A 14,354-nucleotide genomic window follows, 5' to 3' on the forward strand; every position below is an offset into this window, starting at 1 on the left:
CGTGAGAAGTTTTAAAATAACACTAGAAATACTTATGTGCCATTTTTAAATCAGCTGTAGCTTATTTCTCTTAGAAAATGGAAGTAGTTTCTAAAGAGGAAAATATCTAGACATCTACCCTTCCATAGAATTTTCTATTAATCAGTGAACTGAAAAAAGAGAATCAATTATTGGAAATGGTATCACCTAGACTCTATTATAACTCCTTCTATAATTAATTCATCTGTTTTATCCAAGCAAACATGATTTATGCAGTGGTTCATCTGATTAACACTAAAACATAACACATTTACTTTATATAAAAATATCAATGCATACTATTTTCTTTTTCATAGTAGTATCTAAAATATCCACACTTTGCCTAGTGAAAAGTTGTACAAATGAAAGCTAGTTAACATTAATAATACTGTATAATCAGTTCCCCCAAACTCAAAAATTAAAAGTTCACAATGTAAGTCATTAGATCATTTTGTATACATATCCATCAAATTGTCCTGCATTCATTTTATTTTCTGTGGACCGAGTCCTCTATGGGCAGCATTTTTTACCACAGAATCAGCTCACTGAAGCTGGCTGGTCCCTCACCTTCCAGCACCATCTCTTCATGTAATGCAGTGCTTTGGGATAATTTCTAAGTAGCTACATTTTGTTCAAATAATGCAGAAGACTACAGTCTTTGAATCTGAAGGCCTGAGTCCAAGCTATGGAAACTAATACCTGGACACCTGACTAATACTTCATATTTCCTGCAGTCTTAGTTTCCACATTTGTAGAGAAGAAATTGCACCTGAAAAGGAAGTGCTTCTGAGGATGAGTTAACACAGCACAATTCTGTAAGTACCCTGTAATCAGTTAAGAGCTATTAAAAGATAATTCTTACACTAATATTATTTTCTAAAACAACTGATCACAAAATATTTTCTAGTCCCCCACCTTGCCTCAAGGTTTGTTACTGAAAAAAATTTCTAAATATTTAAGCTAATACTCCAAGAGGGAGGTATTATTTACCCAAGATCACCGTTCATGTCCTAGTGCACATCCACGCGTGACATTCAGCTGTCAAGAAAGCAAGAGATAGCAGGGATTCTAGGCAAAGGAAGCTGTCTGTGTTCCTTCATCCTATTTGTTCCCCAGTTTTTCATTATGATAAAAACCCCAGACACTGTTAAAGACTATGCAGGATTCAGGACAAACTCCTATGTTTCATTAGGAGATTATGATCTGTAGACACTTGAGATCCTTTTTCTGACAGGTTCACCAGCTCAGGTACCTCAAGCTAAAACAGAACTCAGTTAGATCATTATTTTCTTTCTATGATAAGATGATCATCAGATTCAGGATAATAAAAATAACAATAGTAAGTACTACACAAAGTTAATTTTGTACCAAGCACATTACACAAATTAATTCATTTAATCTGTGCAACAATCTTATGACGTAACCCCTTTATACATAAGGAAACTGAGGTAAGTAAACTTTTAATAGCAGTATAATATTTCACAACACAGACTTAAAATTACCTAACCTTTTCCCATTGTTGACCATATACTTATTGCAGAGTTCTATTTATATCATTTAACCCTCATACTTGTCAATAGGCAATTTTTCCTTAACCTAAAGAATGAATGATGAAGCAGACAAAACTGTATACAGAAAATTATAAGACACTGATGAAAGAAATCAAAGATGACATAAACAGATGGAAAGATATTCCATGTTCCTGGGAAGGAAAAATCAATATTGTGAAAATGACAACATTACCAAATGCAATCTACAGATTCAATGTGATCCCTATCAAATTACCAATGGCATTTTTCACAGAACTAGAACAAAAGATTTCACAATTCATATGCAAACACAAAAGACACCGAATAACCAAAGCAGTCTTGAGAAAGAAGAATGCAGCTGGAGGAATCTACCTTCCTGACTTCAGATTATACTACAAAGCTACAGTCATCAAGACAGTATGGTACTGGCACAAAAACAGAAATATAGACCAATGGAACAAGATAGAAAGCCCAGAAATAAATCCATGCACCTATGGGTACCTTATTTTTGGCAAAAGAGGCAAGAATATACAATGGGGCAAAGACAACCTTTTAAATAAATGGTGCTGGGAAAACTGACCAGCTACATGTAAAAGAATGAAATTAGAACACTTCCTAACACCATACACAAAGATAAACTCAAAATGGATTAAAGACCTAAATGTAAGACCAGAAAATATAAAACTCTTAGAGGAAAACATATGCAGAATACTCAATGACATAAATCAAAGCAAGATCCACCTCCTAGAGTAATGTAAATAAAAAAAAAGTACACAAGTGGGACCTGATTAAACTTAGCCTTTTGCACAGCAAAGGAAACTATAAGCAAGGTGAAAAAGACAACCCCCAGAATGGGAGAAAATAATAGCAAATGAAACAACTGACAAAGGATTAATTTCCAAAATATATAAGCAGCTCATATAACTCAATACCAGAAAAACAAACAACCCAATCAAAAAGTGGGAAAAAGATCTAAATAGACATTTCTCCAAAGAAGACAGATGGCTAACAAACACATGAAAAGATGCTCAACATCGCTCACTATTAGAGAAATGCAAATCAAAACTACAATGAGATATCACCTCACACTGATCAGAATGGCCATCAAAAAATTTACAAACAATAAATGCTGGAGAGGGTGTGGAGAAAAAAGAACGCTCTTGCACCGTTGGTGGGAATGTAAATTGATACAGACACTATGGAAGACGGTATGGAGATTCCTTTAAAAACTAGGAATAAAACCACCATATGACCCAGCAATTCCACTCCCAGGCATGTACTCTGAGGAAACCAAAATCGAAAGACAGACATGTATCCCACTGTTCACTGCAGCACTATATACAATAGCTAGAACATGGAAGCAACTTAAATGTCCATTGACAGATGAATGGATAAAGAAATTATGGTACATATACACGATGGAATATTATTCAGCCATAAAATGGGAAGCATTTGAGTCAGTTCTAGTGAGGTGGATGAACCTAGAACCTATTATACAGAGTGAAGTGAGTCAGAAAGAGAAAGATAAATATTGTATACTAATGCATATATATGGAATCTAGAAAAATGGTACTGCAGAATTTATTTGCAGGCTAGCAATGGAGAAACAGACTTAAGAGAACAGATTTACGGACATGAGGAGAGGGGGAAGAGAGAGTGAGATATAGGGAAAGAGTAACATGGAAACTTACATTACCATATGTAAAATCCCAAAGTTAGCCAATGGGAATTTGCTGTATGTCTCAGGAAACCTAAACAGGGGCTCTGTATCAACCTAGAGGGGTGGGATGGGGAGGGAGATGGGAGGGAGGTTCAAAAGGGAGGGGATATATGTATACCTATGACTGATTCATGTTGTGGTTTGACAGAAAACAACAAAATTCTGTAACACAATTATCCTTCCATTAAAAAATAAATTAATTAAAAAAGAATGAAGGATTAATGAAAAGAACTTCTTAAATTTCTTGATGCATATCAGGAAAATTTCATTAAGAACAGCTGTAACATTTTACAGACCCTATAACATCATTTAACATTATTTTAGCATGCTGATGAACACTGGTAATTTTCTTTTTAATCATTCCTTTTTCATGGTATCTCAGTATTACCTTATGTTCTTATTTAGTGAAGATGAATTATTAAAATAATCTGCAATGTCTCTTTTTTTTTCCTTCAAATTTATCAAGCCCTCTGCCAAGTTATTATTTTTCTTAAGATTTGCCTGACGATACCTAATACCTAAAGTTTTTTCTTTTAATTTTAATTCTAAGTATTAGTTAGAAATCACTGGGATGCAGCAAAGAGAACCCTGATTCAAAATAGCTTAAGCAAAACAAGAAATGTATTGGTCTAATGCACTGAAAAGCCTGGTAATATAAGTGACTCAAAAGGCTCCAAAGATGTCATCAGTAATCTCTCTCTTGGTTCTTGGAGCCTGTATGATAGCACCATCCTCAAGCATCCTCTGCCTTCATTGTACCAGCATGCCAGTCAAGTCTAGACTTACAGTCTAACATCTTAGCAACTCCAGTAGTGAGCATCTTCTTTCTCCAGCAGAAGGAAAGGAGTTACAAAGCTTTCACAGATGTGCAGGTAGATATTTAACCATAATGTTACTGATGGGCCAAGTATAGTCTCTGTTTCTAGTTCAGGAAAGCAGAAAGGAGTCCAGGGAAAGCTCAAAGCACGCAAACCAAACATCAAGAAGAGAAGACTTCTCAAAGGAGTATCAAAAATTTTAGAAGGGATGGATGCTAGGAAGTTAAAATCAATAGAAATCTGTAACATTCTAGCCCTTGGATCCTCAACCACCTATACATTCATTTCTTTCCATGTATCAGATCAGATCAGATCAATCGCTCAGTCGTGTCCGACTCTTTGCGACCCCATGAACCACAGCACGCCAGGCCTCCCGTCCATCACCAACTCCCGGAGTTCACTGAGACTCACGTCCATCTAGTCAGTGATGCCATCCAGCCATCTCATCCTCTGTCGTCCCCTTCTCCTCCTACCCCCAATCCCTCCCAGCATCAGAGTCTTTTCCAATGAGTCAACTCTTCGCATGAGGTGGCCAAAGTACTGGAGTTTCAGCTTTAGCATCATTCCTTCTAAAGAAATCCCAGGGCTGATCTCCTTCAGAATGGACTGGTTGGACCTCCTTGCAGTCCAAGGGACTCTCAAGAGTCTTCTCCAACACCACAGTTCAAAAGCATCAATTCTTCAGCGCTCAGCCTTCTTCATAGCCCAACTCTTACATCCATACATGACCACGGGAAAAACCATAGCTTTGACTAGACGAACCTTTGTTGGCAAAGTAATGTCTCTGCTTTTGAATATGCTACCTAGGTTGGTCATAACTTTCCTTTCAAGGAGTAAACGTCTTTTAATTTCATGGCTGCAGTCACCATCTGCAGTTATTTTGGAGCCCAGACAAATAAAGTCTGACACTGTTTCCACTGTTTCCCCATCTACTTCCCATGAAGTGATGGGACCGGATGCCATGATCTTCGTTTTCTGAATGTTGAGCTTTAAGCCAACTCTTTCACTCTCGACTTTCACTTTCATCAAGAGGCTTTTGAGTTCCTCTTCACTTTCTGCCATAAGGGTGGTGTCATCTGCATATCTGAGGTGATTGATATTTCTCCCGGCAATCTTGATTCCAGCTTGTGTTTCTTCCAGTCCAGCGTTTCTCATGATATACTCTGCATATAAGTTAAATAAACAGGGTGACAATATACAGCCTTGACGAACTCCTTTTCCTATTTGGAACCAGTCTATAACTTCTTAAATACCATGTTTAACAATATTACTGTCTTAACTGTAACAGAAAATGCACCCATTACTTCATCATGGGTGGGAAGGCAGGAAGGAAGACAAAGAAAATGCCAAGTTACTGGATTCAACAAGTCTGAAGTGTTTGTATTATGAATATTATTCTCGAGCAGGTCCAAACATGAATTTTTTGGTGGTACCTCACAATCTCACAATGTATATCTATATAATAAATGTAACCATCCCCCATGTAATTAATACACAATGGTAAAAGAAACAATAAATAATCATAATGCCCACTTAGAAGAATGGAAAATGTAAATATGGAGGAGATAATCAAGAGGACATGACCGTCAGCTGACCCATGAGCTGGATCTGGGCAATCAGAGGCTCCTCACCCCCTCCCCTGTCCTTCAAATGTACACTCTGCCTACTCTTCCCACAGTGGGAAAGAGCCTTGAGAGCAAGGTGGTATTGAAACCATCTGGATGGTACAAATGACTGAACTCAGTTAAGGCCTCTGTAGTTTAAAGATTCTGGTAGGCAGGTGTGGAGACCATTCATCTTGTGGTTGCCAAAGACAAGCCTTACACATTCTCCTGCTTAATAAACCTGCCAGCGACCAATTTGGAGTCTCTGCCAGAGACCAATCTGGTCTCCCTCTTTTCTTTGATATCTCCTTGCCCTCTGTGCAATATGGACCAGTTCACAAACCAACAGTAAACATATCATGGTTATTAATTCAAACCAATAGACCATATACTACTGATCAGAGTAGCAAGAATTGCCTGTCGTAGCAATGGAGTCTCTTGATCAACCAATCTGGATGCATCACCATCATCATGGTGGTGATGCACCACCGCCTCAGAAGACCTCACTTGTCCATTATCCTCTATGGCCTCAGATCTTCCTTCTAGCAGCTGTACTGTTTTAGTAGCCCGCTTCCTCTTATTGAGGCTGAGAATTGCCTTAGACGTAAAAAGAATACAAGACTTTGTTTACCAGGCTTGAGGTTATCCTGGAAATAGTGCCCCTAAAAGCTCAATAAACTTTTGGTCAATTTACTTCAGTCAACTGGTTGAACTAGCAACCAAAGCCAGAGATCTTGTCAAGATACCAAACTGTCTTTTAAGTTTCATAGCAATACTGAATCTCATAGCAATAAGCCTTCACATTACTCACCCATTAAAAGCCTCTGTTTAATGATTTTCCTTGAAGCAATGTGAAATAATATGCTGGAAGAGGAGGTACAGCTACTCTATCATTTGTTCCCTGGTTGGATCCTTTTTCAAAACTCTTTAGTAACTGGACTGTTACTTTGGTCAGGAGACTGGGACTAGAATGGATGAGGTGCTTGAGAAAAGCTGTAAACCAGAACTTTGCCTGAGTTTAATTTAAACTCCTGTCTTTCCTCTTACTAATTTTAGTACAAAGTTAAAAAAAAAAATTAGAATTTCCAACCTTCAAGATTCTTGATTTTCTGATTCTCTTAGATGGCAGCTATAGGCAGAAAAGGCCTCTCTTACTTGGAAACACAATCCCTTCTTCCCTCTCTTCTTCCAAGCATGCCAGCTTGGACCAAAGAAAATTCCTTTCTTATGAGGCAAAAATTGGCCAAAACACTTGAGAATCCCTAAAGTTCCAGCCTCAGCAGCTCTATGGCCAAAGACAACCCAGGTAACAACCCAGGTAACAATTGAAAGAGCTGTTTCATAATTCCTTAAAAGGAATTGCTGGGGGAAAGCAGTCCTCACTGCCTTGCACTCCATTTCAACGTTCAGGATCTGTTCCCACATTGTCCCATTTCCAGTTATTAATGTCTAAGCTAGCAAGGAAATTTTTCCAAGTGACAAAAATGCAATTTACGCTGATTTGAAAGTAATAACAATAAAAAATAATAAACTTTACAACAGAGACGTTAACGGTTAGAAGATGATCACCACAGACAAAGAACTCCAGGTGCTCAAGCAGCATCAAGATACAGGTCTCTGGGGACCTCACTGGTGGTCCAGTGGTTAAGAATCCACCTTCCAATGCAGGGGACAAAGGTTTGACCCCCGGCAGGTGAACTAAGATCCTACATGCCTTGGGGTATCTAAGCCCAGGGCTCTGCAACTACTGAGCCTTCAGGCCACCTCTAGAGAGAAACAAGGATCCTGGAAGCTGCAACTAAGACCTGACACAGCCAAAAAGTAAGAAATATGTTTTTTTTAATTCTTAAAAATATATATATATATTTCTCTCTCTTGGCTTCATACTTGGTCAAATTCTAACATAGGTCAATTCTAACATTTGGTCAAACCCCACAGCTATAGAATGGGTCTACCAATTCAACAACCCCAAAAGGAAGAATTTCAGTTCAAGTCCTGTGACTGATCCTGTGGCTCCCCTCAGATTAAATGCTCACCTAGGAAGCAGTCATGGTGATTCTGGACATGTCTGGGTTATACACCAGCCCATGTGAATCCATCTGAACCAGCTGAACTAAGAATGGAGGATGAGTGGTTCATTTAAGGAAAGTGGGGTACTATTACCAAAAAGCAGAAATGTATGCAAGATAGACAAAAAAAGAAATGTCCACTATTCCTGGTAACATGACAAATAGTAACAATATTTTTAATTTCTATTCAATGCCATATATATATATATATATATATACATACACACACATAATTTACTTAAAATAACATGTTCTTAGTTATGAGTGTATATATCTGACAATATATACCAAAAAACAATTAACAGATTCTTATTTATTCTAAGACATCAGTTCAAAATAATATTAACTTAGAGAGTAATACCCTACATAGAAAACATTCATATATAGTCAACAAATATTTCTAATTGTAAGAACAGGAAATACATTAACTTTATATGAGTCATTTATTTCAAGATCTTGGATCCGGACCCTACTGCTGAACAGAATTTCAGAAACTTGCCCTCTACTGCCTAATAATGGTGTCCTGTACATTCTCAAAATTCACTTAACTTATCCAAGAGCCAGAAATACCAAAAAAAAAAAAGTATACATAACATAGCCTTCCGCCCTCACAGAGTTCACAGCATAGGCAATGAAACATGTATAAATAACTAGAGACTAAATAGCATACACAAAACTAGAAAATGATGGTTGTATCTTTGTATAATAAGGAAATATGCTGACACTGCACAAAATATCACAATTAGAGGCAAGAAATGAAAAAAAACCTATTAAACTGATGCAAACTACTATTAAAGTAAATAATCAAAAATGTGGACAACTGATTTTTACAATACTGCCACATCAGTGATCCAAAATGGAAGCTGGAACCAATAAATTTGACACTGTATTTGGAGAACGTAGAGCAAAAGATGAGAGAACCTTGAGATACATTTAATTAACTACAAAGTATTTGCCAAAAACTGACGAGCAATACAAAAAATACTTATTTAAAATTACTATAACTTGATCACAAACTCATAGAACACATTCTACTTAGTGGTTAGTTGTATTAATACAACTAAATTAATATTTTAAAAGAAAACTTCAGAACTCCTCAGGATATTGAAATTCCCAATATTTACATACACACTCAATTTAGTTTTCAATACCTAATAATAAGAATAAAATATAATTCAAATTAATGTGAAAGGACTTACATATGAACATAAAATGAAGGAAATTCTATTTTAATATAAATAAATGTGGTTCTGTTGATATTAAGGGCTTCCATGACTCAAAAATCCAACTACATATATTTAAAAGAAATTTAGTTCAAAAGCAGAACACATCTTTTGTTCGTGAAATTATAAATATCTTTAAAATTAAATTATTCTGATTATGAAGCTGCAGATGAAAAAAACTCTAAGGAATAAAAGTCACTGTCACATTCAAGTACAGAAGGGAAAATCTTTTAAATTTCTTTTTAACAATAATACCACAATCCATATATCAAGAGTAGAGAGGAACTTAGCCCATAAAGTCCCCTCAAAGTATCTTATTATACTTTTAATACAATATACAGTATACCACTTAGAATGTAAAAAAAAAATCAAAGGAAATGTTTTCTACCATTAAAGATATACTAGTATATTGCATGATTTGTGAAAAAATCAAATCCTATAGATTTATACTACCTAAGGCAGCAATTCCAAAAAATAAACCTATTGTGAATTAAGTAAACATTAATGTTGCATTTTATCTGTTCTAAAAATGTTTGTATTAAAATCTATAATAAGATACTTTCATGTTATAAACAAAGAACATGTTATGTATACACAGAATTTACTTCAAGGAAGTAAAAACCTTATATAAACATATATTGTGTTTATAAAGTAAGCAACGGATTAAGTAGTATGCCTAGTATACCTGTTTCATAATTGAAACAGCCAACAAAATTCCTTTTCTATAGCTAAATGCTCTTATTCTGCCACATTAAATAATACCTCCCAAAGCCAAACTTTGTCGATGATCAGTTTTTTCCATTGGTAAAGCTGTGATGCAAAATCCTTGACAATATACTTTCACTGTAATTTATTTACAAATTAACTTACTCATATCCCTGATCCTATCCATCTCATATTTGAACGTTTCAAGTGAACTATAATATCATCATACAAATACACTCATCTACAGTGGAAATTACTCATTTTATTTCTCATTCCATTGGTGATTCTTCAACAAATTCCCATAATCCATCTAACAGTGGAAATGGATCTCTACCTCTGGTCAAAAAAGGACCCAAACTTACAACCATGGCTGTATTAAACTAGTCTTATATTTTAGTGTAAACTTCAACTTTGCTCTATAAAACTTTTAATTCTTTGGGTAAAGTATGTGAGAAACCTAAAAACCAAGTATTAGTAGTTTCATCATATAAAGAAAAAGAATATACAGGACAAAAAATATTTTGACAAAGGTGGCTGAGACAGGGTTTTAAGCCAGGAACTGTTTTGTTTTCAAGTTTCATTAGTTCTTCCTTTCTTTTCTGTCATAGAAAGCACTGTGATACATATTTCATTATTCCCAACTACATTTTAATCTAATGTTTTAAATTAAGATCATAAACAAAAACAAAAAAAAAACAACCTCATTTTAAGAGACATAGAGGCTTCCAACCTTTAGCAGGTCACAGAGAGCCCTAAATTGATTTTACTGATATACTCATTAAGTAAACAGAATTAAGTTTGATGATTATTTTTAAACATATTGATCTTCAAATATTTTCTCAATCAACAAATTTTCACATGACACTTTCATCATGAGTATATGGGAAAGATAAAGCACTAAACCTTCCATTCCAGAAATATTACACTGCAAATGGCTAATGTGCATTCCACAACCAATATACTTAACAACTTAATAGTAATAGATGCTTTTGTTATTCTTTTCCCCCAAAGTTTCTATCAACTGTAGTCATTAAGTATGTACAAAGAAATTTTAAACCTGATTTTTAACGGCCAAAACCAATGCAGTTACATCTTAAATGGATTTGGGGATGTACCATGTCAGTATTAACTTATTTCTGGTTACTCTAATTAAGCTTACCAGTAAAGTTAACCTTTAATAATGTTTGCATATGGAGACTTCAAGCCAGATTTTCAGTGCACTGAAGATAGTTAAAATTCTTTTTTACCTCAACAGAAATATTTCACTTCCTTTCTTAACCTACTATATATCTATAGAACCCCATCTGTTAAGAACTGATCCAGCATACATTCCTACTGCTGCAGAGTCCAAACTGGTTACACATTCAAATCAGTTTCCAGCTTGTAACAGTCTCTATTGCCTCTTCTCACAGAAAAATGTATTAGGTAAGCATATAAATACTTCTTAAAATAACCTAAAATCACATCATCTAAGGTAAAAATGGTATTAGAAAACTGTTAAAAAAAACAAAAAACTTTAAATGTTTTCTTTTAAATTAACAGAAGAACAGTACCTGCTAACCTACTAACATATTTTGAGATTTCATCTCTTTAAAAAAGGCAAGTACTGACCTCCTATTGGCTGCTGGTTAAAATTAAAATGTCCAAGAAAACAGTATTTCTATTAGCGTTTTGAAAAGAATTTGGTTATACCAAGGAAGTGACAGTCCCCCAAACTTATACTGACTTTCTTGTGGTGATTTGTTTGAAGGGTACACAGAAGTACAAAGAAATGTTTGGTACTTAAACAGTAATAAATATAACAAAGAAAAGTCAGATATTTTCCTATCTTTCACTTGACACCCAAGCAAGAAAAAAAAAAAAACAAAAAGAAAAAGATAAAAAACAAACAAAACCCAACATCTTTAACTTTTCTGTACATTTAAGAGGTACATATACCATAGACATTATCTAATTCCTGTCTCAGGGCACTGCTGCTGCAGCTTTCTTTCAGTTTCCCAATAGATCAAATAAAAATAATTGCTTAGCTGAAAATTCTGACTGCATGGGTGTTATCAAATCTCCTTATAAGCATATTTTTATATTCCTGTGACTCCACATCAAATACAATAGTCAACTGATTGCTCCTGATTTAAGCCTTGCCTTCCAAAACCCAACCTGACATTTTGTCAAAGGCTAAATATTGCAGAGGAAACTGTTTAAAAAGCTGTGCTGCAGCAAAAACTGCATTTACAAGGCATTAAAAAAAAAAAAAAAATGAACTAATCTTAAATGAACTAGTCTTATTATCCGAAATCTATGATTCTCCTCTCTTTAGTTCTTCCCCATGTCTTTCCCTGACATCTTGAAGATTCTTAGCCTCTCCGTAGATAGATATCGCCAAACATTAAGTCATACACAGTTCTGCAGTAACTCTTTCTTATCATGTAAGAAACCAAAGCCTAGGACTGAATTTAACACCTTTCCTCTGGTCTTTAGCCACATGCCACGCTCTCTGAAGGCAACCATAGAAACCAACCTGTATGATTAGGTGCCCCCACATTTTAACACCTCATGTGCACAAAAAAATGACTACGAGGTCAGTGTATTCAGGGCCGTATTACAAAGAAAGAAAGGCTACCTAAAAAGAGATGCGGGCGGGGGTGGGGGGGGTGGGGGAGGAGAAACAGACACAGCACTCTCCAGTACAGTCTGGGAATATATTTAAAAGCAGATGCAAAACTGCATCATTTTCCTCCTCGTTCGAAAACATCACAACCCAGCTGCTCAAGTTGGAGCTGACGTGCTTCTCACGTTTCAGGAGCACCGGGGAATTTAGGCTCCAGGGGCAAGGCTTTCATCCTGGGAGAGCCACCGCACCGACAATTATAAGAGTGTGGCAGGAAGGACCCCAGAGAAAAGGAGGCCTTCCTCTCCCCGTGACCATAAACTCTCAAGAAGACCCAAACCCTGTACGGCCAGGGACGACTGACGACTCGCAGTCATGAAAAGTGATCCTAGGCGGTGTGAAGTTGGGCACTGCGCTCAGGCGGCAGGAGAGGACCGGAGGAGAGAACGGGGAGGTGGCGTGGCTCTGGCAGCGAGCAGGCAGCTCACCCGCTGGGCGATACCCGCTGGACGATCTGTGCTCGCGGGGACGCGCTGCGTGTGGGACCCGGGGAGGGGGGTGCAGGGGTGGGAGCCAGCGCCTGGGGAGGAAGGCAGGCCGTGGCGGGGCTGGGAGGCAGATGGCGAGCACGCCTTTCCCCTTACCAGGTTGAGCACCGTCTCCACGATGTCCCTGTTGCTGACCTCTCCGACCTGTATGAGTCCAATCAACACTGCGAATTTCATCCGGATGTTGCGGATCGGCACCGAAGGGTTAATCATCCCCGCGGGCAGCACCACCGAGCCGGAGCCGGACGCCCCCCTCAACTCCCCTATCCCGCTGCCCCCGCTGCCACCGCCGCCGCTGCCCCCGCCGCCTCCGCCGCCGCTGGCCCCGACGGCGATGAGCCCAACGGGCTGAGGCTCGAGCCCCGGGCCCGGGCCCGGCTTCTCGCTCGCCATTTGCCCCCCTCCTGACGAGAAGGGAAGAGCCGAGGCGCCGCCGCCGCCGGTACCGTTATACCTGCCTCGGCCCCCGCCCCCCGGCCGTCGCCTCGGAGCCCCAGCATCCACCAGCGCCGCGGCGCCGGGCCCGCTCCCCGCCTGCGCCTCGACCCGGCCCGCTCCGACGCCCTCCCCGGCGGAGGCGGTGGGTTATTCTCAGGCTTATTCCCGGCGGTGGCGGCGCCGCTAACCGCTGCCCGGCGAGCGGCAGTGCCCGCCCAGCAGCTGTGCCGCTGCCGCCGCCGCTGCCTCCTCACGCTCCCCCTCCCAGTCCGTCCGGCCCGGCCCGCCCCCCGCGGAGATGCTGCCGCCGTTCGGAATAACCCTGGGGCGCGAGCAGCTGCCTGCGGCGCTGGCCGGCGCTGAAGCTCAGAACTGTGACTGCCGCCGCTGCTACAGGCGCCACTGTTGTTGTGAAGCCCCGACGCCGCCGCTCACTCCGCCATGTTGCCGCCCCCTGCCTGCGGTAGCGGCCACTGCGCCTGCGCAGAGCCTCCGGGGGGGCGGAGCCCTCGTGCACCCCCTCTTTCGCCCTGCCCTCCTTCCCCTTCCACCCACCCAGCCCGACACCCCTCGTCCCTCCCCCAACCGCCCTGAACGGATAGACAGGTGAGCAGGTGCATGGGGACCGCTGCCAGACACTGGGGCGAGCTGGCAGAGGCGGGGCGGGTGGTGGTTTCCTCAGAGTTTTTCCCTTGAGGGTGGACTCTCCCTGTGGGGAAGGACACCCGAGTGTGTGTCTCGCCTTCGCTGCCACCTCCTTATTCCCTCACTATCCTCTTGCTAGGAAGAGGTTCGTCATCTTCGTCGTCGCATCCAGCAGCTGCTACAGCCAGTGCCACGTGCCTTGTAAGGTAGGGGAGTGGCAGACGACCTCTTTCTGCCCCCTCAGGCCCTTCCCTCAGTCCTGTCCGCCTGCCCGCCTTGGAATTACCCAGTGAAAAAAAGTGGCTGGCAAAGCAGAAACGAACGCACTGTGGGGAATAATCCTGCATTGTCGGGGGAAGGATACAGATGGAGTATAATGGGTCTTTTTCTACAGCCATCAAAGAGGCTGACACCTGCACACACAGGCAC

At 39.7% G+C, this 14,354-nt stretch overlaps 1 protein-coding gene across 10 annotated transcripts in view; it reads right to left on the reverse strand.

Moving 5' to 3' along the window:
- The window catches only part of NBEA (neurobeachin), a 673,417-nt gene extending 660,156 nt beyond the window's left edge, over window positions 1–13,261 (reverse strand). For all 10 annotated transcript variants that reach the window (XM_027557433.1, XM_027557431.1, XM_027557423.1 and 7 more), the window contains exon 1: window positions 12,939–13,261. In XM_027557433.1, the coding sequence (XP_027413234.1) occupies window positions 12,939–13,235 (297 nt within the window). In that variant the 5' untranslated portion in view covers window positions 13,236–13,261. The remainder of the gene's footprint in view (window positions 1–12,938) is intronic.
- Window positions 13,262–14,354: the final 1,093 nt, after the last annotated feature.

The sequence above is a fragment of the Bos indicus x Bos taurus genome, chromosome 12, assembly GCF_003369695.1.
Source record: "Bos indicus x Bos taurus breed Angus x Brahman F1 hybrid chromosome 12, Bos_hybrid_MaternalHap_v2.0, whole genome shotgun sequence".
Taxonomy (NCBI): Eukaryota; Metazoa; Chordata; class Mammalia; order Artiodactyla; family Bovidae; genus Bos; species Bos indicus x Bos taurus.